Source organism: Condylura cristata, unplaced genomic scaffold (assembly GCF_000260355.1).
Source record: "Condylura cristata isolate star-nosed mole 26May11 unplaced genomic scaffold, ConCri1.0 scaffold00009, whole genome shotgun sequence".
NCBI lineage: Eukaryota > Metazoa > Chordata > Mammalia > Eulipotyphla > Talpidae > Condylura > Condylura cristata.
This window is the reverse complement of record NW_004567110.1, coordinates 13,486,389-13,512,688: the sequence shown is the minus strand read 5'-3', so window position 1 is coordinate 13,512,688 and position 26,300 is coordinate 13,486,389. Positions and strand designations below refer to the sequence as shown.

General features: G+C 42.9%; 1 protein-coding gene across 3 annotated transcripts in view; it reads left to right on the top strand.

Annotated features, from left to right (window-relative positions):
* The window catches only part of COL14A1 (collagen, type XIV, alpha 1), a 154,082-nt gene extending 141,406 nt beyond the window's left edge, over positions 1-12,676 (top strand). For 2 of the 3 annotated variants that reach the window (XM_012723034.1, XM_012723033.1), the window contains exons 46-48: positions 8,468-8,545; positions 10,090-10,245; positions 11,822-12,676. In XM_012723034.1, coding sequence (XP_012578488.1) covers positions 8,468-8,545; positions 10,090-10,245; positions 11,822-11,901 — 314 coding nt within the window. In that variant the 3' untranslated portion in view covers positions 11,902-12,676. The other variant, XM_012723035.1, reaches the window with a different exon arrangement.
* The last annotated feature ends 13,624 nt before the right edge of the window (positions 12,677-26,300 follow it).

Sequence of the window (26,300 nt, the reverse complement as noted above, 5' to 3'; positions counted from 1 at the left end):
TAAAAAAGCAAGTTGGCCATCTCAATGTCCAAATTTTTGTCTGTCTCATTGTTTTTATTCATTGAAGATAGTAACACTGATGTTGTTTATATTAGTTATAATAAGCCATTTTTTATGACTTTACAGCAATAAGTATAAGAAACACACCCAAATGCATTTGTGGAGCTGAAAACATACATAGCAAATACAGATTAATCAATTCTTTCCAAACATTGGTAACTTTGACAGTAAATTATGATAGAAGTATAGAAAACAGTGGACTTTTCTGAGCACTGCTAATACAAAAAATCATGAGGAGGATCCTGGGTATAAGAAATATTTCTCTTAGTAATGGATCCTTCATGGTTATTTTGAAGAACTCTTAGTCATAACACATTTTGTTTTAAACTCTGCAGACCCTGGCTTTATCCCAATGTCCTGATACAATTCTCTTTTTTCTAAGAGTGGAGAGCTTCATATAATTTTTTTTTTAGTTCTATAAAGAATGAAGAACAGATCAAGCTCTGACCTTAGTATCATGAACTGGCTGGATATTCATGCTGAACCTAAAATGTTCATTTCTAAAGTCACAGAAATTGGCTCATTTTTTTTGCTAATACTGAATTATTTAGTATTTTCTTAACACCCAGTGCTAGAAACAATATCATGATATTTAAGAGTGATCAATCAAAATTTTGGTGCCGAAAGTGCTCGGTTGGCATTTGGTCTGGTCGTACTATGTACCTGTAAGGTCATAGTGTCAGTGACAAAACTATGTCATAAGAAGCCAGAATTCCTGGTGCCCATTCCTGGGAACATCAGCCGACAAAAAGCTACAGAGGTCAATGTCCATTATTGAGCTCAACATGTCATCACTTCTTTCTCTCTCCTCCCTTTTCAACTCAAGTCCACCCGCCTTGACCACCCATCCCTGTGCCTCACAATCTTCATTTTCCTCGCTGGTCAAATCTAAGCCTGTCCAGTTTCAACGTCTGTGACTAAAAGATGAAAAGACCTACCTCACCGCTATTATCTGTCACTAATAGAAAACCTGGAGCAATATGTACCCATTGTGCTGACCTTGGTCTGAGTAGTGGGTTCCCTTGACCACTGTGCACACCTATTTTCTGCTTCAACTTGTTTTCCTATACGACTTGCCTATTGCTGGTTGGTGGAGTTGATCTCTACAGGACTCCAACCAGCCTTACTGACCGTATTTCTCTGCAGCACCCAACAAGGGAAAGATCCAGATTTGTATAAACATGTTGAAATTCTCTTTATATAATATTATAATGCAATGCTGCTTCCATTAAGCAAACAAAAATTAAATAGGAAGAGAGTATGAGTTGACAAACAAAAACTGAGGTAGAAAGTACTTAAAGAGTTCTGTGCCGATGAGGGGTCTACCCAAGTCCTAGTCTGAGGCACTGTTCACGTGACCTGACCTCGTTTTCCATTGTTCTCCAACCTACAATTGCCAAAGTCATAAAACAAAAACAACAACAAAAAATAAAAATCAACCCACTTGGAGTTCCCCCAGCATATTCTGATCCATCTTACCCACTTACCTTTACTCATGAGCTTCCACCTGATCCTTCTTCACAAGACTAGTGTCTGCTCTTCAAGGCTTCACAAGGGTCAGCCATATTGAAAAGCCTCTGTTACTCCCTAGAGATAACTCAGTTCTATGCTCTTACTATTTGCTTTTCTCATGCTGCATCTGGCTGCTTGGTTTCCCTGTGCTTGGTGATCTGTTACAGGCAGGAAAGGTGCTTGCGACTCTTAAATTTTCAGTGCCTGATACTGGAACTGGGTTAGGTAATTTGCTTGCACAGTGTCTGTCTCCGTCTTTCAGCTGTGTGTCACCTTTCCCTTGCATTCTGGGCAGATTCAGCCAATGGAGGAAGCTAGGCGAAGTTTGAAGAGGAGATAAGTCAGGAGATTATTTCTCTCATTCAGACCTTTGCCTACTCTAGGACTCCAATTGTTGCTACAATCCCCAGTGGCACCTTTATCTATTGGACAAACCCCTTCTGGTTCTATCAGATCCTATCAGAAGACTCCAGACTCTGGGTTCTAGTCAGTACATTGACCCTGCACTCCCAGGGAATACTAGTAATTCCTGCTGTGGCTGCTTTATGGGCCTCCTCATTTTCATTTGGCTTCTCACCCTTAAAAAAAAAAAAAAGAAAATATTTCATTTTATTTATTGTTTCATAGAAAAACTGGGGTGTAGGCCAGAAGTAGAGGGGTGAACGGATTCATCAGAGACAGAGTAGGGATCCAAACAGGTGTATCTACTGAAATACACTGCTGAGGGAAGCAGCAGGTGAGACAGGAGAGGTCTGTGTCAGCTCGCTGGCCAGGGATTAAATTCAAACCACTAAAATGGTAGTGCTTAGACAACATCAACACCACCAGGGAGGCCACTAGCTTCTTACCCTTCTATCACCCATGTAACCAAGTGCTGAATTAAATTCCGTGTGCCTGGAAAGATCTCAAGTAGTTGGTCTTTCCCTGGCTGAATACTAATTAATGCATGTTTGGTTGATGGCGTGTTACTTCATGAAAAAGTCTTTAGGAAGAGAGAGCCTTAGCAATGGTTTTTACATATTAAAAAAAAAAACATGTATTTTCCAATCTTGGCCACTTTCCAACGAAAGCCCCTTTGAACCCTACATGTTGATACTAAGCCTACAGACTAAATAGCAGAGCCTGGAAAAGTAGATTAAAAAAATATAATTGAATTGAGTCTATATAACCTGCCATCTTGTAGTGAGGTACTTAGTCCAGTATCTTGCACCTAGTAGGTATTCAAATATATATTTAAATAAAAACAGATTATACTTGCAATTCATTGCCAGCATTTCCCAGGCAACAGACAATATAATAAACACAGTTGAAGGCTTGTCTCACAGTTTCTGTGACTTTTTGGTACAATTACAATAAAAGCATTACCCAGACCCTGCATATCTTCTGGGCATAAATCCTGGGGGCTGCTCAGAACGTCTGGGATCAAGAGGGTGGGGCCATCCTCCATGGTCATGAGACCAGCTTGGAGCTTGGTGTGTGTGTGGCAGAGGAGAGGGTGGTGAGTGGGGGAAAGGAGCTGGGCAAAGAGTCAAGTCATCTCTCTGCTCAGAGGACAGCAGGACAAAGAAAATAGGAAACAGACCAGCAAAGGCCAGCTTGTGGACGTGTGTTGTCTGTGTGAGGAGGATAAGTCCTCTGAAGAGCAGCCCAGCACCTATTCATAGCAGAGGACAAGTGTGCAAACCCAGGGAAGTAAGCTGAGGAACAGTGATAACCTGAGGACCGATTTCTTGTGTGTGCAGCCAGAGAAAATGTGCAGACTGATTAATGGCTTGGCGGGCCGTTCAGAAAGCCATGGTTACAGCAAACAACACAACAGATGCAGCCTACACGTTCAACTTGGGAAAGAAAGGCTGGAAGTGACTTGATTAAGCGCTTAGGTCTGGAGTTGAAAAGCTTGGCTCTGTTCCTTACTAGGGCGGGCAAATGGCTTAACTTCTTGGTATTGTCACCTTCTGTTAGAGTTAATAGTCGTTCCTACGCTCTTGGTCCTTTTAAAGGTTAAATGAGTGTAAACATGTAAAACAGCTAGCATTTTAAATGTAGTCAGGGAATTAAAGGGCATAACTGATACACCACCTAGCCCTATTAGTTGATTCATTAAAGTTTGTGATCAAACTTTATTTCATTCCTCTGCCTGTATCTGTCCATACAGATATTTTTTATTGCCTAGTGTATACTGGGAATAAGATGACAACAGACCTTAACCTTAGGATACCAGTCAAAGAAAGGACTGAGGGGAGGGTCAGTGTTAGATGAGGAAGGTTAGGCATGGGAGAATCAGGTACCCTTGAAATGGTTTCTTATGTGACCCATAAGGAATGAGCTAGGCATAGATACACCAAGTGGGGTTATTGATAAGAAGGGAACAGGGGAAACTATACATGTATATTGGCAGAAGGTCTAAGGGAAATCTGTGCTTCCCATTCAGTTTTGCTGTGAACCTATAACTGCTCTAAAAATAATGGTTCATTAAGAAAATTTTTTTCAAACAAAATGTGAAGGAGTAAATGAAGAATAGAAAATACTTTTTTTCTGATTACCCTATACATTTTTGGTAGCGCCAAAGAAGATTAAGGCTGTTTGAATCTTAGCTAAATCATATTTGGGTTAAACTAAATCTTCTTTATATCAATTGTGCTTACTTTTAAACAATGACATAAGTTTAAATATTAAAATAACTCAGTCAGTTATATTCCTCTAGTAGTTGATATTTTTCCCCATAAAGAACTTACTAGAACTGTTGTTCACATAAATCAGACATGGAAACGTAAAAGAGATGTTCCAGCCTAAGCAACTTTGTTGTTGATCCATCAAAGGTCCCACTTGCTTAAAGAGCTGTTCACTCGGTGAATCTGCCTGTGTTTACTGAGCCACCTACTCCCTGAAGACTCTGCTTAGGTCTGACACTTGAGTGACAAATAAGTCATGATGTTCAAAGTCAACAGGACCCTAGATCCAGGTGAGGAACTTGAGAACAAGAATGCATAGGGTAGGTGCCAAAAGAGGCACAGATAGTGTGGCAGGAAAGCACGCTGTTCACTCACTGGAGAGCTGTTAATTCCAACTACGTGGAACACATCATAGAACATGTTGGGGATACAGCCATGATGAATATCAATAATCCTTGTCCCCTTGAAGCCATTATTTTAGTTATAGAAAAGTTTCAAGTTGTGTTTTGAGATAAGTTGGGATTGATGGAGAAAGTCACTGTGAGAAGTGTTTCAGAAGGAGGGACTATGTCATGCACACAAGGATGTCAGGAGTTTGTAGAAAGGATGTGGGCGTTAAACACTGGTCACCCCGTATAAGCACCAAGTGGCTTCATCCTGGGTTCTTACAAGATGCCTTTGAAATTTATTTATTTATTTTTGTGTAGAAGAGCAGGAGTCTAGGCCAGAGGTGCAGGGGGTGAGAGGATTCACCAGAGACAGAGTGGGGATTAGAACAGGCAGGTTGACTGAAATACACTGCTGAGGGGAACAGCTGGTGGGTCAGGACAGGTCTGCTGTGCCATGTGGGTCAGCTCCCTGGCTGGGCATGGAACTCACGTCTTAGCAGTGATAGTGCTGAGACTTAATGCGTAGACCACCAGGGAACCCCCCTCCCCAGTCCTTATAAAAGAGGTGTATGAGAAGAGGCTTTGCTAGGGGTGATGACTGCATTTTGTCCATGAAGAGAAGCTCTATGCTCAGCTTCCCTGCCCTTGATCAGGTCATGGACAATCACAGGCTGAAGTTTTAGGACTTCTCTGCATAGTCAACTCTATCTAGTTGACTTCCCTCCTTTTCATCAGGGCCAAAAAGGCTTATCAAGATCATACCCACATCTACTTTTAGAGATTTGAGGTCTCTAAGCGAAGCCTTTAATGTCACTCCTTATCTTAGGTACTTATATCTTGATTTTTATCATGACATTTTCATCCCCCCAAAAAAGAGCTTCTAGCCAAGTATAATTGTCATGACCATGAACATCCCTGAGTCTGGAAACTATAAACAAATACATGGCCAAGAATTAATAAGTTGTACTTGGATCATAATTCCGAGGATAAAAAAAATCTAAAATTTCTTTCTAATATATAATAGTATTTATACAATTTTTCTCTTTTTTACTTGAAGCATTTTGGGAAGCTGGAATATTCCTCTGACTTGTATTTCAAGTAATGTCATGATTTACTTCTTTTTCTCTGTACAGTTAGAAGATTAAAATAACCAGAGCTTCTGCTCCCCAATCTTTCCCTCCTTTTGCTTTCTTTATGCAGAAGAGAGGGAAAAGTGGGGAGATTCTCATCAAGGGATCATTCCCGAGAATACTTTTTTGGCTCTTATGCCCAGATTCCTATTCAGACTCATCTCCTGGGCCTTCTGCTAGTAGATGAGCTTGAGAAGCTACATTGCTATGTGATGTCTTGGGCACAGTCAGACCACAGGAGGCTTCTGAGTCACCCTCAGAATTTAATCTGGAGCAGTCTGGTGTTCGTCATGGGCAAATGTTATTGTGTTCAAACTCTTTGAAAATCAGTGATTCCCTGTGGAGTAAGGGACTTCATTTCTAACTAAAGAAGAGGCTGTTTCTACTAAATTCCCACATGTACATGAGACAGAGTCTTTCACACATACCACCAACACCTACCACCAATTGAAAACACCAGCTCTGACTACTACCCGATTAGCTGAAACTGTGGCTAATGGGCAATACCCAGTAGAGATACCCAGGGTGAGACTCTGTGTGAACAACTTGATTAGCATTAGCCATCCACACAAAAGGCTGGCTCACCTGAGCAAAGGATACACTTTTTAAACCCAGATGAGATTTAGAAAACACCCAAAGCTACTTCTGAGAAGTCCAGTCTTCCTTATAAACTTCCAGAAGAGTCTGTCTTCCTCCAGGCTGGGTGGTCAGTGACCTGCCTGCTCCCTCTGAGATGGGTTTTTTCTTTTTAGAGATTTATTCATTTATGCAAACAATAACTGGGGTACAGGCCAGAGGTGCTGGGGTGGTGGTGAGAGGATTTACCAGAGACAGAGTGGGAGCAAATAGATGGATCTACTGAAATACACAGTTGAGGGGAGCAGCGGGTGAGACAGAAGAGGTCTGCTGTGCCATGTGGGTCAGCTCCCTGGCCGGGTATCAAACTCATGCTATAGTGGCTGTGGATAGCTTCATAGTGCTGTACTATTACCAGTTGTGCCACCAGGGAGGGCCTGTGGTTGTCTAATGTGAGCTCAGAAAACACCACCTAGGTGATGTGTAATAGGCATGTGTGTTGGGAAAGCACATCAGTGGTGGCCTCAACAACCTCAGCAGAGAGTTTTTATAAGAGGCCAGCTTCACCCCAAGAGGCGACACACCAAAAAGTTGAGGGGCCATACTCCATGGGCAGCCTCCTTTCTCTTTAAAAATTAGAAAATAATAAAAGTGATTATTTTCAAGGGTGGAAGTCTTACTTGTTGTGTTCTGATTTGCCTCCAGTGAATATGTGTTGTAAAAATTGTAAATTGCTTGCATGCCTGCGGCTTATCAAATTGGTTATTCTCACTTCAGTGCTTTGCCAATTCACACATCATTTCTCTGTAAGTGCGATTACACAAAGATGCAGTTCCGCATTCTGCTACTGCAAAGCATTGTTTCGGATGACACACAGACACCAGAGACCTTCTGGGATGTGACCCCTCAGTCTGGCGGCACCTCCATACTGCATGCTCTCACCTGTCCAGAGATCTTGTGATAGAAGTTTCTGGAGGAAGACGTGTCAGAGGATATGTTCCTTTAGTTTTTGCCTGTGAAAATGTATAGTTTGTTAACAGCATGGTGAATTACTTGGAATATGAAGCCTGCTTGGTGGAAAAGAAATATGAATAGGTTTAGATTTTTATGAGACTGAGGCAGCCAAATCAAACACAGGCTTTCCTGAAGCTTCCAAGTTTTTAATGGAAACTCATGCTCTTCAGAACTCGGCTGCCTAATTATAATTCATGCCTTTTGCAGATACATTTCAGGGTGGATCAAAAGGAAAATGTTAGACATACTCACTTGTGATTTCTATTGTGCTACTTATAGAGAGCCAACTGCATACGTCCAACGGCCTGGTGCGTGCAAAGACACAGGCCAACCTTGGCAGGCTGGACCCCTTCAGTGGGGAGCAGAGAGAGACTTGCAGAGCTGCAGAGCCAGCGTATGTGCCCAGAAACTGCACTCACCTTCTAGATGTGACTGTGCGACTCAGCAGAGTCAGGATTTAATTTAAACACCCCGTGATGCACAGCTGTTTTCGCAGGAGTAGACATTTAGGTTATCTCCTGGGAATTAGACATAGGAGGTCCACTCTGAATCACAGAGGTAAGATGGCAACATGGCAGTGGAGAAATCTGGTAGAGACCTCCTTAACCAAATAACCCCAGTGCACATCAGTGGTTATGGGAACACCCATCAGCGTGTGCCGCCAGACACGAAGCTCCACTTGGGTGGTATTCCTGCCAAAAGCCGGGATCCGAGTGAGGAAATAGCAAGGAGATGCTACAGAATAATTGTTGTTACTCTAGAAATATCAGTGTGTGAAGAGCAAGGGCCTGGGGATTATTACAGAGGAAATGACGAGAAAGACATGGTAACTGAAGGCAGTGCAAAGTTGTGGGTTTTCTTTTGGTACAAAGGGCTTCATTGGACAGTGTCAATAAAGGCTAGAAGTAGGAGAAAGCAGATAGGCAGGAAGAATGTATGTCTTCATTCATCTGTTCATTTGGGGTTATGTGGTAATCACAACCACAAACCAAACCCATTCACATCATTGTCTTAGTCACAAAAGTCTTTGTGAAAAGGAGAGAAATAGAACTGCCCAGATTTTATTTAAAAACAACTTTTCCTTTTCTTTTCTTTTCCTTTTTTTCTTAAACAGGTCTTACTGGTGCCAAGGGGGAAAAAGGAAATCCTGGTGTTGGAACCCAAGGCCCAAGGGGGCCCCCTGGACCAGCAGGTGAGTCTCTTTATCTAACAGGAGGGTAGAATCCAAAATCTGCAGTCACTTGATCTTGCTCTTGCACCCTAGTGAATATGACTGTGTTTCTAACTTATCTTATCAGGAACAGTTTGTTAGTACTGATCCTCCAAATGCACACATCCCTCAAGTTACAGCATGTTCTGAGGTTGCAATAGTTGGATGAGTTAGGCTAGGTTAGGCTAGGCTGGAGTAATAAATCAATCCTAAATGCGTACTGGGTTGATCACACTTACATATAGTTTGATATGGTTAAGTTGGCTTGCCACTTTGAAACAAAAGACCTCCAGGAAAAAGATAAAGGAGACACATCAGCTCACAAAATGCAGAATGATATATGTCAGCTCCACTCACATGTCAGTGACTGGACCTAGTCACACACCTCCAAGGGGTACTGGGAATCTCGAACATAGGGGTGTCTGGTGAGTGCTAACAGTTTCTGCCAACATGGTTGTCTTAATAGTTTTGGTGTAAGTTTTGAGTTTTGTCTACAACCTATCTGCTTTCCAAATGGCCTCCAAATGATCATATGCAATATTAGAATTATAAGTTTGTAATCCTATTACATATTTATAATGTCAGTCTTAGTCACATCAATTCAAATGCTTCATAGATTTTTCTTTCCAACCTAAATCTCATTTTGGAAAATACCTACTCTAGAAAAGATTCTTGATGCAATAGATTCCCTCTGAGTGTATGTAAATACTCCTGTTAGAGATGGTATTGAATTGTTCTGCTAACAACACGCCTTATCCAAAATGGTTGGTCGGTGAATGTTATTGAGTAGAAGTGGTTCTATATGACAGCTACAGCACTTTCCAAATATTAGGGATACTCATTTCTAATTTTTGTTTCTGTTTTCATTGAAGAATTTCATTTCTAGTTGAAAAAAGCCTTTTAAACACTGTTGGAATCCAGGCCTACAGACAAACCAAAAAACACAAGGTGTATTTCTTAAATCCAAACCCATTTTAATCCATCTCCCCTTTTACACTAAATCTTCATTCTTAGGTCCCATAAATTAACCTAAAGAAATGTTGGGTTAGTATATTGAGTCCAACTTCCAACCTTTCATTTTACTCCTTCAATTTAATTTCTTTCAGATTCAGAATATTTTGCTTCAATTAAAATAATCTGGAGCCTATGACGAGGTTGAGATTGAGTGTAGTCATCTGTGTGTGCATGTGTGTGTGTGTGTGTGTGTGTGTATGTGTGTGAGGAGCTGCATTGGAAAACAAAAGCTCCTTAGAGAAAACAAGATTGACAATTTCTATTTACTTTGAGTAAAAGGCAAGCGTTTCATGAGCTGACTGAAAGCATGTTCAGGCGATCGTGTGATTTCAGTGATTCTCTGTCCAGTTAGGAATAAGAACTCAGTGAGTAGAAGGAGCCAGATTGTCCTAGAGGTCCAGCTGTGCAAGGTTGTTCTTGTAAGAGTCCGTCGACTTGGTGGTCTCAACACTAACCCTAAAAAAAGTTAGTTAGTAAAAGACTAACTGTCTTCTTTTGTGGGTGCTTCCTAGGTCCTTCAGGGGAGAGTCGGCCAGGAAGCCCTGGGCCCCCTGGCTCTCCTGGACCAAGAGGCCCACCAGGTCACCTGGGGGTACCTGGACCACAAGGCCCTTCTGGCCAGCCTGGATACTGCGACCCCTCTTCGTGTTCTGCCTATGGGGTAGGCGGTAAGTGCCAGCCTCTCATGGGCTATTTTACTATGGTTAGTGCCACTTGGGTGAGGGGGTGCTAGTAAAAATAGACCAGTTCTAGGAGGAGAGAGAGCTGGAATCTCAAATGATCCAGAGGCACTATCTATAAAGTTCCAGTGCTGGTAGAGGCTACCTTTTAAAAACCAGAAGAGGAAATGCAAAGTATTCACACTTCTAATAAGTTTTCCTCTCTCCCCAATGGTCAGTCACACTGACTTGGCCTCTGACCTTGTCTTTGGTCACTGGGGGACCTTCTCTTGGGCCCCTCGTGCTACATTAACCATTGTGATGTGGCCATGATAACCTGCAAGGTGGGAAATCGCAAACTTAGAACTCTCCCCCTGATAAGGAGGACCCTTCTACTCCCTCTAGATTCCTTTAGGTCACATTGTGTCCCTTGTCTGTGACCAGGGATCATTTAAGAAGAAACCAGTGTGCCCAGCCTGTCCCTGCCTCATTACTAACTACTGGACTGAGATTCTGAAAACGTTATGCTTCCTAAAACATCTGCAGTCTGCATGCTGATGGGCTGTGCAATGAGACATTTTCTTGGAAGCATCAAGAGGGGAGGTTCAGAGACTGCTTTGGGTCGGTGAAAGTACTAGTCAATGAAATTAGATTTTCTGCGGTAGGAGAAAGTTAACCTGATTTGCTAGAGGAACTGGCCAGAGATTTGCTGATGTATTTTTCTGTGTTCATCTCTTCCCTCCCCCTTCTCCCAAATCTCCTTATCCCTTTTAAGATCTGATTCCTTACAATGATTACCAGCACTGAAGTGGCCTCCTCCACTCTGATTACTTGGGCCTGGGACATTGGCTCTGGATTCACAACTGCCCTGTTGACCACCACCCAGCCCCGCCCCTAACAATGGACCCTCCACTTCCCTCCCTCACTGCTTGCCCCCTGCCCACTGCCTTTAGCCCTCCCTGCTCCGAACATGTACAGGGTAGCGCTGGAACGTATCCCAATCACTCGTGTCAATTATAATTAGAAGCCAGCTGTCCATATCAGCTTGGATACAGATAAATGGCTGTGTGCCAAAAATGTATCCCAAGCTCCCCTATCTGATGGCACAATAATACAGTTCCTAAATATGCCTCCCCCACTAACCTGTTCCCCCAGAAGTTGGATGGACATCTCTTTCCCTGGCCACATTCCTCTCCCGCCTTCTAGTGTCAGCCCCTTCCTCCTGCCTGTCCCTGATGATGGACTTCTAACATGAGATCAGTTTTTTTAATGTATTTTTCCTTCATAATTCTGCTGAGTTTTTAGGGGCTTTTGTAAATAAAACATAATATTTAAGCAGTTGGCTGCGATTCTAATTTTCTAACATTTTGGTAATGTAGCTTGTCCCTTTCTTCTTTAACTAACCATTTGGAACCTCGGGGGAAGGTCTAAGCAGCCCCTAGGGCTACTGACTTTCTACCTTGGCCAAGTTTATCTCTGCAGTTTAACCACCAAGTTTGTGTCTCTGTGGGGCCACAAAAGGGGAGAATATCTGTCAATGGTTCCTGGGTCCTATCAAGTCCCCATCCCCACTCTTCCTCCCTAGCTCCCCATCCTGATCAGCCGGAATTCACCCCTGTCCAAGATGAGCTGGAGGCCAGGGCGCTGTGGGGCCCCGAGAGCTGATGGCCTCAGAAGAAACTGGAAGACCACCTGCAAGACACTTAAGGAATCACTTTCAAGAAGAATGTCATTATTTGGTTTGTATGTGATCTTTAGGGAGCTCATTTCATCAGCCTAAACCTCCTCCTTGGATATTGCTAATATTATAGTAATTATTAACCAAAAATTACATCCAAAAAATCCCCTTAACCTATCACACCATAGGATTGATTCCTCTTTGTTGTTTGAAAGACATGTCTCATGATTTGTTTTTTCCGACCTGAGAGCTCAAAGAAACATTGGCAAATAATTTGAATGCTGGAATCTCTTCTGTGTTAGATGAGCTCAAATCCCAACAACAGACATGATTGTGTTTGAGGGAAGTGACATCCTAGCAGAACAGGAATTCAGACAGATTTAAAGATAATGCCATTTATCCCTGAGACCTTAGCTGAAAGGAAAAAGGGAGAGTATGAAAAAACTACCTCTTGCTTAATTGACCTGTTCAACTCTGAGATCAGTTGTAACTGGCTTCACAGGTATCCAAAAATATGCATTAGAACATAACCTTTCCAAAGTCAAAAATCACCAAAGTTTGGTGATTTCAAAAAATAGTGTTTCAGTGGGTTTTATTATGTAAAAGAATGACTTTCCACTGGTTCTGATGTAAAGAGATCTAATTTTGATGAACAATCTTTCCAGCAGTGTTCCAAGGCTTGTCCTCTTTATCTACAGGGATTTCTATGTATGTGCAGATACGTTTTTGCAAACCTATTTCCATGGTCTTTTGTAAGCAAATAAAAATTTAAAACAATGTATGTGGGTTCTTACTACCACATCCCTAAATGTCACCTTAAGCTCTTATAATCCTACCTGAGTTTTTTTTTTTTTTTTTTAAGATTTATTTATTTATGCTTACAGAACTGGGGTACAGGCCTGAAGTGTGGTGGGTGAAAGGATTCAGAGACAGAGTGGGAGCAGAACAGGAAGATCTATTGAAATACACTTCCGAGGGGAGCAGCAGGTGGGTCAGGAGAGATCTGCCATGCCATGTGGCATCTCCCTGGCCAGGGATCGAACTTGTGCTGCAGTGGCTTTGTTATAGGGCACCCCTGAAGCCCCAAATCCTGCCTGCTCTAAGTGGGTTCTGCCATCCACCGCAACAAGACAAAACATAAAACTTCAATGAAAAGGGACTTTAATACAGTAAATATACAATACAGAACACAAAGAATAGAATTTCTAAATCAAACACCTAAAGTTACCCATCCCCTCATGGGCAAAAGTCAACCCAAAAGGGATTGGCCCAGAGCAAGGCCTGAAAGCCGCCACAAGACTAAAACACCTTTTGGCCGGGACCCATGGAAAAGGGTCAGAAATGGCCAGACAAATCTGGGAGCAAAAGAACAAAATCAAAATCAATATAAACACTGCCATAGTCACCTCCCTACAGGTATCTCACCCACATCTGCCTGAACCAATCCAGCGTCAGGAAACAAGCCCGTTTTCTTCATCACCAGCTTGCTGTTCCTTCCTTAGGTCTCCTCCTCCATCCTGCTTCATTCTCTTTTCTTCTCTCCTTTTTCTCTGCTCAGCTCCACCCTCCTTCTGGGTGGGGCAGGGAACCTGGAACTTCCCTTTTTCCTACCACCCTGTTACAGCTTCAGAGAGCTTTATAATGCAGTGTTTTAACCTGTTGCACCACCAGGGAGACCCCCTACCCAAGTTTTAACCATAGTTTAGGGAGACATTCGTACTTCCATTCTTTTTATTTTTTTAAAGAGTTATTTATTTATGCATACAAGAACCATGGTACAGGCCAAAGGTATGGGAGATGAGAGGGTTTACCAGAGACAAAGTAGGGAGCATAACAGGAAGATTGACTGAAATACAGATAAGGTGAGCAGCGGGCGGTTCAGGTGAGGTCTGCCCTACCATGTAGGTCAGCTCCCTGGTAGGGATTCGACCTCATGCTGAATTGGTTTAGGCTAGCTTCCTACCACTGCGCCTCACCCCATGGTGCCACCATGGAGGTCCCTTAAGGGTCAGTCTTACAGTCTGAGTTTGTCAGACTCTGTTTGGTTTCTCTAGAGTCCACATTTAAGTGACACCATCCAATGTTCATCTTCTGGACCTAAGAAAAACCAAAAAAAAAAAAAAAAAAAAAACTCTAGAAGACAGAAAGAAAATCAGGTTCAATCTAATAGACCCTAACCCCTAAACTCTAATTTATCTTTCATGTATCAGCAAGGTCTTTTGAACTTCTTTGTTTTTCCCGCTATGCAAATGTGGTGGCTTAATCTCTTTCCATCTGAAGGATTCAGAGAGTAGTGTTGATTTGGGTGCCTTGGGGGTCAAGGCGCACAGCCTGTGTCTTTGCAGGAATGAAAGAAGATAGTGAGCAAATAGCAGCAGTGTGCCCCTTTGGTTATGGAATAAGATTTCACCATGTAGGGTAAATAATCAGGCTTTTTTTTTTTTTTTTAAGATATATTTATTTGGGCCCTCCCTGGTGGCGCAGCGGGTTAAAGCACAGCACTGAGAATCTAAAGCCGCTTCCGCATGAGTTCGATTCCCGCCTGCCCCGGAGGTGACCACATGGCGTGGCAGATCTCTCCTGGCCCGCCCGCTGCTCCCCTCAGCAGTGTACTTCATAGATCTGCCTGCTCTGCTCCCCACTCTGTCTCTGGTGAAGCCTCTCGCCGCCCCTGAGCCTCTGGCCTGTACCCCAGTTCTGTATGCACAAATAAATAAATGTTTAAAAAAAAAAGATATATTTATTTACTTATGCATACAAGAACTGGGCCAGACATAGCTGCAGGGGGTGAGAGAATTCACCAGAGACAGAGTAGGGAGCAGAACAGGCAGATTTAATGAAATATACTGCTGAGGGGAGCAGTGAGCCGGTCTGAAGAGGTCTGCCATGTCATGTGGGTCACCTCCCGGGCTGGGAATCGAACTTGTGTTGCAGTGGTTGCAACTAGCTTCATAGTGTTGTGCTTTAACTAGTTGTGCCACCAAGGAAGGTCAATAATCAGATTTTTTTTTGCCACTAGCCTCTATGGCTACCACCTCTGACCTTGATCTTGTTAATGCAGAAGGCACTGCTGAGCACCGGTACCCAGCGCCTGTGCCTGATTATGGACACCTGGAGCATGGGTGTGCGCGCATGTCTATGTGTGCACCTGAGCCTAGAGACTGAGCTAAAAGCAGCAGCAGAGGCGGCAGTGAGAGGACAGTCGCAGTGTGACAATAGAAGACTCAAGGAAGAGAGTGAGAGGGAAGAAGCACAGGAAAGTGCCCAGGAAAAGATCCTGAAGATTCCAGAGGCTGGAGTGGCCCCCACCCCTGACTTGCCTGTCTGCCTTGCCAGCCCTCGGGCTCCCTACTACACACGTGTGAGAGAGCAGGGCTGAGCAGGTGCACTAACACAAGGTTAGTTGTGACACCCTGGCCTTGCATGCCTACAAGATCTTTCTTAAATGACTGCCGCGCATGCTTAGTTCTTGCACACCCTTAGTTTCTTAACAAGATAGGAGAGGGAAGGTTATTCTGCATGTCTTCATGTCTGAAAATGTACAGTGTATACTGTGTCATTTCCAAGACTCTCAAGGCCATAGATGGTGCAGCATAAACCACTGGAGGTTCTAATCTATTCACACCAACCAGTTGTGCAAATACACCTGGCTTTGATTTCACTTGGTGATCTAAATTTGTTTACTTAAGCTATATCATGTTGCATTAGTTTGGAATGTGTCATCACTTGGACCCAGACTATCAGATTTTTGATTGAGTGAAATGTTCAAAGTAAAAGGCATAGTTCAGCCTCAGGATTTTTGTGTTTGGGATATGCATTACCTTATAATAACAGCTCATTTTGAAGTGCATTTATCATGATTTATCTACTTTGGCTTAAATGTATTTATGTTTTAATTTTTAGTGCATACCATTTCTGGAAGTCCTAACATGTCAGTTCATGAAAAAAAGCATTATTATGCATCATAAGTTTTACCACTTTTTTTTTTAGGAAGTCATTTTACTTATTTTGCACTCAGAAGGAATTTATTTCCAGGAGAGCCCTCCTCCCTTCTTACTTTCCTACCTCCTCTGCATCCCCCTCACCCTCCTTCCCTTGCTAATCTTGTAGTTTACCAAGAACTGTTTTGGTTCTGAGAATAAAACCATAAACAACAGAAATGTGGACTTAATCTCATAAAGCTCTCTCTCTAGTGCTGGAGATAAACAGGAAATAAGTAAACAAACAATAACTTAAAAAATAATTATACCTTGTGATAAACAGTATGAAAAGCTAAGTGCTGACACTATAATAATGAGGATGGAGGAAGGGACTGTCTTTGGGCGGACAGAGAAGCCTTTCTGCAGAGTTGACATTTAAGTTGCCACAAGGAGATAAAAAAAGAGATAGGAAGCAAATTTGAGCCCTAGGCCCTGAAGAACAAAGGTTCTTTGTCAGGAAGGTGCTTGCAAATTCAAGGAATAAAAAAGGCCCATAGGGCAGGGGAGTGAGGGGAAGGGTGAGCAGGGCATTTGTACCAAGTGGGAATTAGATTTTACTGTAAAACCCTTGAGAAGCGAGTGATGGGTTTTCAACAGAGCAGTGACATGACCTGGTGTGTGTGTGTGGTAAGTTGATAACGGGAACATTGTCTTGCTTGGGCATCACGTTGCTGCACTTCTACTGAGAAGCTGTTATGGGCAGTTACCGGAGGCCAGGTCTACTCCAGGAGAGTTCATGCACCATTCTGGTTGGGCAAGGCTACTCTGTGGCACAAAAATCCCTACATCACAAGAGCTTGCTCAAGACATGCCTATTTTTGCTCACACCAGAGTACAAGACAACTGTCCTCAAGGTCTTGGATCGTTGCTCCCTCTGTCTTCATTACAATCACTTTCATATCAACATTTAATTTGAGGGCTGTAATGACTAGAGAAGGCACATGAAGTGGAATCTCCCCCAGCTTCCTTCAGAAGCGACGCGTGTTGTTTCCACTCACACTCTGTTGGTCTAAGGAAATCACAAGGCACATTTAATTTCATAGAGATGGAGGTATACAATATTCCCATGTGCTAGGAAGCAGAAGAGAGCCAGAGATGTTGACAAGAAGCACTACAAACTACAAATGTTTAACTCTTTTGATCGTCACAACAATCCAAGCTCGACTTCAGTGATTATCCTAATTGTCCCAAAGAGGAGACAGAAGCACAATAATCTTAAGTGACTCAGCCAAAAACATACAGCTAGAATTCAAATCTAGACATCTGGCTCATTCTTAACCTCTAAGTGACTCTGCCTCCCCTGTCGGTGATTTCAAAATGTAATGGCAAACAGAGGGTGGAGATGGGCTTATGAACAAAGATTCCCGAATTCCGAGGACTTTGAAAGATTGTTTTAAAAGTTGTCTGGCTTGCGAACTCTGTTTCCTTCTCTTCTTTCCTACTCTCCCTCCCTCTTTTCGTTTCTTTTAAGCAAGCACCTCAGGTGATCGGTGAACTAGAGCTTGAGAAAAGCAATTTTGAGATCATCCTGGTTAAGTAGTGGAGGATGGATTAGGGCAGATCACAATGAATGAGAAAACATTATAATGGTCTAGTGAACTAAGCTAGTAGCATTGACAGGACATTTAATGAGCTGGAAGTGGAGGAGAGGAATGTCTCTAGGATAACAACATCTGGCAGCAGGTGAATGGAGATACACTTATCCCACCGGGAATTACAGATTTGGGGCAGGGAGGTTGCAGAGTTCAGTTTAGGAGATAACTGGGCATAGGTGTTCAGTAGGCAAGTTAGATCTTGAGAAAACAAAGGCATAAAATGAGGAGTTATTTGCATGTAGGTGGTATTTAAAGGCTACAGGAATGAATGAGATCACCTGGAAATGTTCCCACCTGCTCCAAGCTCTCTATCATTTTGTTTCCACAAATTCCTTCACCTGATTCCCATTTTGTTTTTGATTAAGTATCTTGAAATAGATCTCTCTGCCAAACGTTCTCCAAAGTATCATCAGTGGTCTAATTGCCAAACCCTGAAAGCATGTTCTTGCTAGTTTCTCTCTTTGACATGCTGTGCTTCCATTTGGAAAGCACTTCTTCTCTGCCCCACCCCTGTTTAAATTATCTACTCTCTGTTGTGTGAAGTCTTCCCTGAAACCCATCTTGACAATCTGGGCAACCTCAACAACCAGGATATCACTGTCCCCATTTCCACTCACTTCTTGAATCTCTGTGTTCCTGCCTTCCTGATGCGAAGTCTGTACCAGGTCTCAGACTGCCCTCAGGGTGCTTAGCACACAGCGTTGCTCAGTAAGTGGTTGTAGGGTCACCTCATCCTGGCAGTTTCATTTAAAATGGGAGTCAAATAATATATTCTGTTTACAGTGGGAGAGTTTCTCTATCTTTAAGCCAGAACATTTGAGGGGGGCGGCAGGAACCGTGTCTAGGAATGAATGATGAGTTTCTCTGGAAGCGTACAAACTCAGATCTCTGAAATGTTTCAGAATGTGAGGTGATATTTAAGCCTTGCCTCCCTATAAATATGTTCATTCACATGCATGTATTCACCTACCTCTGTGCACTCATGCACATATTCATCAAACTTTTAATTAGTCTCTATCATGGGTTGACCATGAACCAAGGTATTAGAGAAGATGAATACAACGGTAAGGGAGTTTCTCATTTCCCACTCTAAGTTGAAGGAGGAAATATGATTTGAATCAGATAGTGAAAGATTTTTTATCCCCATGCTAAATATTCAGATTTTTGCCTGAAAGGCAAGGGAAGCATCTGGAAGACTAAGCAGATGGGTGACCTGAGGAAGCACATTCCTTGGAGACACAGCTTTAACACTGAGTAAACAGGTACGAGAAAGACCAAGGAAATGACTTCAGGGAGGTGCTTCCATGGACTAGCTCCTGTTCTGGACACTGTCTATGTTAAGCTGGCTTTCGCAAGTTAAGGTAAATATTCCCCTTCTGACATGTGTACAACATGCCCAAGGTTACGCTCAGAAGAGGCAAAGAAAGGCTTCCGGGCTGCGCGATTTGCACCCACAGCTTGTTAACGAACGCCTCCCTCTCTGCACCCCGTGGTCTGTGCAGCTGCTCAGTGAGATGGGCTGGACCACGAGGAATGAGAGGCCCCCTGAAAATTGGGAAGTCTGGGCAGAACTTGATGACCAGTGGATTTTGGAGTGGTGACAGGAGGAAGGCAGATTGGCTTTAAGACTTCATGCTTGGGACATGGAGTGAAACAGCAGTTTCACTAAGGGAGGTAGAAAATTGAGGTGGTTTGTTGGTTTTGAGTATTTCTGCTTTTTCCAGAGTCAGTGCAGTAGTAGCAGCAGATAGGGACTTAGAAAGGATGAAACTGGGCAGAATGATTTGGGATGACTAATTTAGTCTGTGACTGCTGGACGGGGTTGAATCCCTTTGGGCCTGTCCTCAACAAAAAGGGCTGTTCAAATGCAGGATGGAGGTTTCCAAGGTATGAACCAAAATATTTGGTTAAAAGAAATCATAATTTTTCTTTCTGATTTGATGTGGCATTGGAAACACTGATGTAACGTGTTCATTTGTGCTAGACAAGTTCAGAGTACCGAGAATTCTTTGCCACCAAATCCTGGTTATTCTATACACTTGAGGGAAAAAATGTCTATCTATCAATAACAAAAATTAATTTCATGAATATATTTGTATTCACTCTACATTATTATCAGACTATATCATTTGATTAGAAATTTGGCTAATACAAGATATTTAAATGTTAAATATCTGTTAAATGAAATAAGCAAATTATAGGATAGTATGTTCAATATTTCTCTTTAATTCTGTTTATCCAGGCTGGAAACTGGGATGAATAAATTCTAGATATAGGTCTTGGTTACCTCTCCTGATGACAGTGTAGGAAAATTCGTTTTGAAAAGTAAAGTGTTCATTTCACTTCCCTGTTAATGTGCAATGGTTCTTTGTTGCTTAAAAGGTACTTTTGCCACAAGCATGTGCCCTCAGGAGTTTAATGCTTTCTGGGAAAATCACAAATGATTCTGAATATAATTCTTCTTTATAAAATAATCTATACCTTCTTAATAGCAATCTCATAATTGGTGATGTGGAATGAGTCATTGATAGCAAGCTCTCAGACACTGATAATTTTCAGAGTAGAAAGAGAGGAGACAAAAATGCATTCCCACAATTGGTGAACCCTTTGCTTGTTTTAATAGCACTTCCAAATGAATGAATGCTCTGTATCTATCTATATAATAAAAATCATTTTGTGAGTAACCATATTTTGTTCACTTTGTTTACTATCACTTTATCTCAATAATTTAAAAAAATCATGACTGATAAAGTGAAGTACAATTTTATTAAGCTAATTTAAGCTTCCTAATAGAATCCAAAGAAGTAAAAACAACTTTTTCACATTTAAAAGGAATGTTGTATGGGAACAACACAACACTAACCACGTGAGACAGAAAAGAGAAGTATAATTACTGAAGACATTTATCTCTATTTCTCAGTCTTCTTCCATCTCGCCCAAATGCCTACTTTCATCATGAGAAACAGTATTATTTGAATGTGCTCAATGTTGGAGCAGATATTTTGAAGAAACTTTGGTTGCTAGAAAGTTCCTGGGCTATTATTTTTACTGTCCTTGTGTAGATGCTTGTAGTCTGCCTGTAAACTAACGAATTTAGAAGCTGAAAGGATTGAACTTCACAATCCAGTTCTTTTTGCGAACATGCCTCTTACTTATCAGATTTGGACACCCCAAGTGGAAGCTCTTCTAACTAAATCTCCCTTGTAGCTAATGCTTTTCCGGTGTTCCTGGAGCCTTGCCAAAGGGCTCCTGCTCTGATTCCACTCTCAAGTAGGGGCAGGTTTTCTCAAACAAGGACAGGGTCACGGCTCTCAAGAACTGAGCTATAGAAAAGCTGTGAAAATGGACACAATTCAAAGCTGACTTTGCAGGGAGAAATGACTGTCCACCACGTTCTGAAAGTTTGGAGGGAGTTTACTTCTTTTAAGTTATCCATCAGTCCACATTTGGGGTGCTTTCTGAAGCAATGGGCCCTACCCCTGCGTGGCTGAATATAGCACTAGAGTCGGGAGGATCAAAGAGCCCATTTACCCCACAGCTGGGCTGATAGCTTCTGCTGTCATCTTCTAGAAGCTGAATATGACGTTTATGACGACCAGAAAGTTGGTGACTCACTTTAAAATTTTTACTCACTTTTTTTTTTATTGATGCATACAGAATTAGGGTGCAGGCCAGAGGTGGGGCAGTGAGAGAATTCACCAGAAACAGAGTGTGGAGCAGAACAGGCAGATCAATGAAGTACTCAGCTGAGGGGAGCAGCGGGCGGGGTCAGGAGAGTTCACCTCTGGGCAGGAACTCGCACTGAAGCCGCCATGGCCAGCTTCTCAGTGCTGTGCTCCAACTCACAGCGCCACCCAGGGAGGGTCCTTTACTCACTTTTTTTTTTTTTTTTTTTTTTTTAAAGATTTATTTATTTATTCATACAGAACTGGGGTACAGGCCAGAGGCTCAGGGGCGGTGAGAGGCTTCACCAGAGACAGAGTGGGGAGCAGAACAGGCAGATGGACGAAGTACACTGCTGAGGGGAGCAGCGGGCGGGCCAGGAGAGGTCTGCCGTGCCATGTGGGTCACCTCCCGGGCAGGCGGGAATCGAACTCATGCGGAAGTGGCTTCAGATTTTCAGTGCTGCGCTTTAACCCGCTGCGCCACCAGGGAGGGCCCCTTTACTCACTTTTAATGCTTTTTGTGCCTATCATAGTCGGCTACGGGCATTTGAAGGCGTGCCCTGCTCGGCAGCTGCTTAAATACCTATGTTCACTTGGAGTATCTTCCCACATTCTTTCCTTTACTGATTAAAGTCTGGATTTCTCATCTTATTGACTCAGGTATCACCAAAGGGACAGTCATACCCAGTTCACAGTGATTTCACATCAACTGCTGTTAGAGACGTGTTATTTTCATCCCCAACTATATTCCCTTTTTGGGATTAGAGTCTCATTTCTCAGAGCCCTCAGAGTCCTTAGGTGACATTCTCTCAATCAATGACATAAGTATTTGACTTCTGAGTCACAGGAGAGCAGACACGTGAGTGTCTTTTCCTTTTGGGTGCAGAGGTCTTATAAAATGAAAGGTGTTGGGGTCTGGGATGACTTGGTAGAAGGCTAACAATTGATAAGGAACAATTGATATATCCACATTGTATCACTACATGAGCAACAAATAAACTTACTGTGTGACAGTTCAGAAATGTGTCTTTCTAGTATGTTAGCTAGCATCACCATGGGTAAGGTAGCTACTATTGCTTATGCAACGTTTTATGTTGCACTACGGAAGTCCTAGGCACCAGACAGTCTTACAAAGTTTCCATGAGCCAGGTAGGTACTCGAGATGTGCAAGAGAAAAGACACATTCTCTGCCCTCACCAACTTCAGCGCTTCAATGGAGAGAAAGATGATTATAACACATGAAGGGAATGATTATAATAAATGTATACGGAAGCAACAAATACTCCAGTAAACCTGGAAAGAACTGAGAGGTACACGACATGGTGGAAAAAGGTTGGTGAGGACAAAGTTAGAACAACTTAGAAAAGGCTCGGAGGCAAAAGTTCAGGGGTGCAGGGGGGTGAGAGAGAAGGCTGTAGCACAGGGGGAGGTCCCAAACAAGGGAGCTTCTGTCCATTGGAGTTTGAGACCAGGGTCTTTAGTACATGGATACATCTTGGTTCCCAGCCTGAAATCTCTAAGCCCTGTTCTTTTGGGTTTATATGGAGGCTTCATTAGACAGGCAAGATTACATCATAGGCCTTGGTGATTGATTCAAGTCCCTGTCCTCTCCTTTCTCTGGAAGTGGGGGAGGGGGGCTGGCAGTTCCAACTCTAATCTCTTGGTTGATTCTCCTGGCAACCAGCCCCCACCCATAGGTGAGGGTCTAAGGCTACCTCATTAACATAATAAAAGACACCTTTGTTGCTTTGTTTAGAAAAGCCTAAGGGTTTAGGAACTCAGGCCAGAAACAGGGATGAAGACCAATATATATTTCTTATAGATCACAACAGCACACTATGATGGCAGATAACTTTTATTCACACATGGATGTCAGGTTCCAAGAATGGTTTCTGGAATTAACGTTAGCTGAATGAATGAACTACGGCAGCCGGTCCCCTGTTAGTATAGACTACAGAGTTGGCTGATAAATCACTGCTTTCAAGGTTCAGACTTCTAAATTAAATCTTCTGAAGAATACACATATTCACATTTCTCTGGGATTTACTGGCCCTGTATAGACACCATGCTGGTAACAGTGTTCAATAATAAAGTAACTGGAAAATACTTTTTAAGCAAGTTATAAAAATATTTTATTTGGATTTACTGAATTTTCCAAAAAGCAAAAGACAGAACTTTATATTCAGAAGTCCTGCGAAGTATGAAGACCCTTTCAGTTTGTGATTGCTAAGGAAGATGCCAGATGGCAGTGTAACTTCAAAGGGTAGATCCAGACAATTTAATACAGGTGGAAGAGCTGGGCTTCCCTAACACCAACAGATAAAACACAGGTGTGCCACCAGCCATAGAAAGTTCTTCTAGCAGCCACTGTTTGCTAGGTTTTACCAGATATTAATTTTGGAGAAAAGAGAGCAGTAAAAGCAAAGTTCGAATAAAGATTTGTTTGAGATCAGAGTTTTTCGTGGCTCAAATGGCACTGATACAAACGTGTGTCTCCCTCAGAGCTCCTGTTTACCCTGTCTTCATGTGGAAAATGTATCCTGAATCTCCCTGGCATCCAGCCTTAGAAAATTTGGCGGTCAAGTGGAGTGACCGTCTGTTTTACCAGTAGCAGATCTCAGATTTACATTTTTCTAAGGCAAAGCTCCAAGCGGTACTGGTGCTGCAAAACTACTCAACTGTCTTATTTTAGATTTTTGAGAAGAGAGAGAGAAAACCTTTTTTTTCTGCCAAAGCCTGTATTTAAGTAGAAATGGAGGCTTAATGCCAGACTTGGAAAGATCGGGCCATCCTCACCCAGCTCCATCCAATTCAAACTCAGCATTGTAGCACTTGGCCACAGGACTCTCTGGCGCTCGGGGTTTTGTATGCTCAGACCCTGCTACCTGTTCCACAGGAGAATTTCAGCCAGGAGAGACCTGGACGTTGAATGTTGTGTTTGGCTGAATGTGGAACTAACCCCCTTTTTCCAGAAGGTAAGAAAACAAATCAGTCAACTGTGGGCTACCCAGGGTTGGGGTCTAGATCTGGCCTGAAGGGAATTAGCAGTAAAGAAGAGGAAGGAAGGATGCAAAGAAGCTGGAAAAACCCTGCATTTTACATGCCTTTTTTCTAGAACCTTCTTCATCAAGGTTAACCCTTATAAGCGAAGGACAATACTGCCCTTCAATCACTTCTAAAAGTGGCAGTGAAAAATAAATGATGGCAGCATTTCTCCAACACCACCATCCCCAGCAAACAACCTTGGTTCCTCTAAACCAAGAGACATTATCTCTCTCATCAATCCACATTTTTAGTGTTCACTCTTGACTTACAACAGGAATTAGGAGAGAAACAGATGACTGCCTGGGCAAGGCATGACTGTGAAAACCTGCTTAGAAACCTAGCTTTCCTGGGCTTACCTGCTAGGTCCTGATGGGCCCTGAGATGTCCCACACCTGGCCAGGCAGGCAGACTGGGCCACACCTCACAGTGGGTGCTCCCTGTTTCTATCCCGACACCACCAGGAGGCAGATCAGATGTCTGCCCAGTCTCTCGATGTGGCCATTTCTGCTGTGGATGTGACCTCTTAGGACCATGGAAGGAGCCAACCTGGCAGAGATGTGCTAAGCCAGCAATTGCCGTGAGTAGGGCTGGCTGTCCTATGGTGTGGCATCGTTGGGTAAATGAAGTCATCAGTTTTTTAAGCCCCTCCCACTGCCAGAGTGGATACCTGGGCTTAGCGGTGTGGGTGTGGGGCCGCGTGCCCACAATTACCAACACAGGGCCCGAGAGCATGGGTGTGCGTATGTTTAATAAGTGCTCACGCCTGTGCTTTGAGGGAAGGGGAGAAAGGCAGCAGGGGCAGCAGTGAGGAGAGATCAAGACTGCAGAATGAGATGAGAGAACTCCAGAGAGGCCAGAAAAATCCCAAAGATACTGCGGGGTTGGGAGGCTCATTTTCTCCCTGGTGTCCCTGCCTGGCTCACCCCAGCCTGGTCATCCCCTCTGCGGGCCTCCTGCCCCCCTTCCTGGGTTGTCTCCCCTTTGCCTACCTGGCTTCCCTCCCTGGATACCTGGTTCCCAGCTGCAACACTAAAGTCTATAAATTCTATTGAAGTGCCATAGCTATGGTTATTTATTAGGATGCAAAGGATGTTATTGCCAAGGCATAGTATCTCCTCAGTGGAGGTGTTTCCAGTGAGGAATGAGGCGTCTAACATTGGGGAAAGGAGAAAGACTGCATGGCTCTAGTGAAATTCCAGAGGTAGACAGCTGTGTCTCATCATCCTGTTTCATCCCTCTGCACTTTCATTGTTCACTGTCCCCTCTTATAAAGAAGCTGTTTGTATGCTCCATGTGAGATCAGAGGGGACCCTGTGCCCTCAAGCTACAGGAGGTGTGGTTATCTTCAGCATGTTGCAAAGAAGGCTTTTCAATTCTCATTTCCAGAGAGCAGGTGGTTTCTGGGAAGATGAGATTCAATAAGTCTCCAGTTTTCAGTGTTGTCTTCTGCTCACCAGTGTGCATTAGGCTGAATGATGACTGCATAATTTCACAATATACAAAGGCTTTCCTTTTGCCTTTGTTATTTATGATCAGAATATTTGTTTTATGAACAGTCAAGAAAGCTGAAATATAGGTCAAAAAATGCTGGAAGGGATAGTGTTTTCCACACCCTTCCTCAAGTCAGTGTGTTCTGCGTGTACCTGTATTATCTATTAAAAGATAACTGAAGCATATTAAAAATTTTGAGCTTTTTGAGTAGAAGTTGGTTTGAATTAGGCAGCATTCAATCTAGCAGATTGGAAGGAACAGGTAGGGGGCTCTTCAAACTGAAGGGAACAGGAACAGACGGTGCCAGAAGGAATAAACAAAAGGCAGAAGGACACAGAATGAGGAAGTTAAATTCTGGGCAAAAAAAGCAGTTTGCAGTGTCTCAGGTGGAGGATTATTGGGGCTTTGGTGGTGGGCCTGGTGTGGAAACACACATTGGTAGAGGTTAGAACCTGTAACCCCTAAAACAAAGCTGTAAGTCACCTTTACCTCAATAGCTATAAAGGGGGAAAAACAAGTGGGGTGGTTATTGCAAGTTTACTTTTCCTTTAGGCAATGGCCGGGGTCTGAGGCCAAGCCTCCAAAGTGCTGACCAGGTCATTCCTGCTTG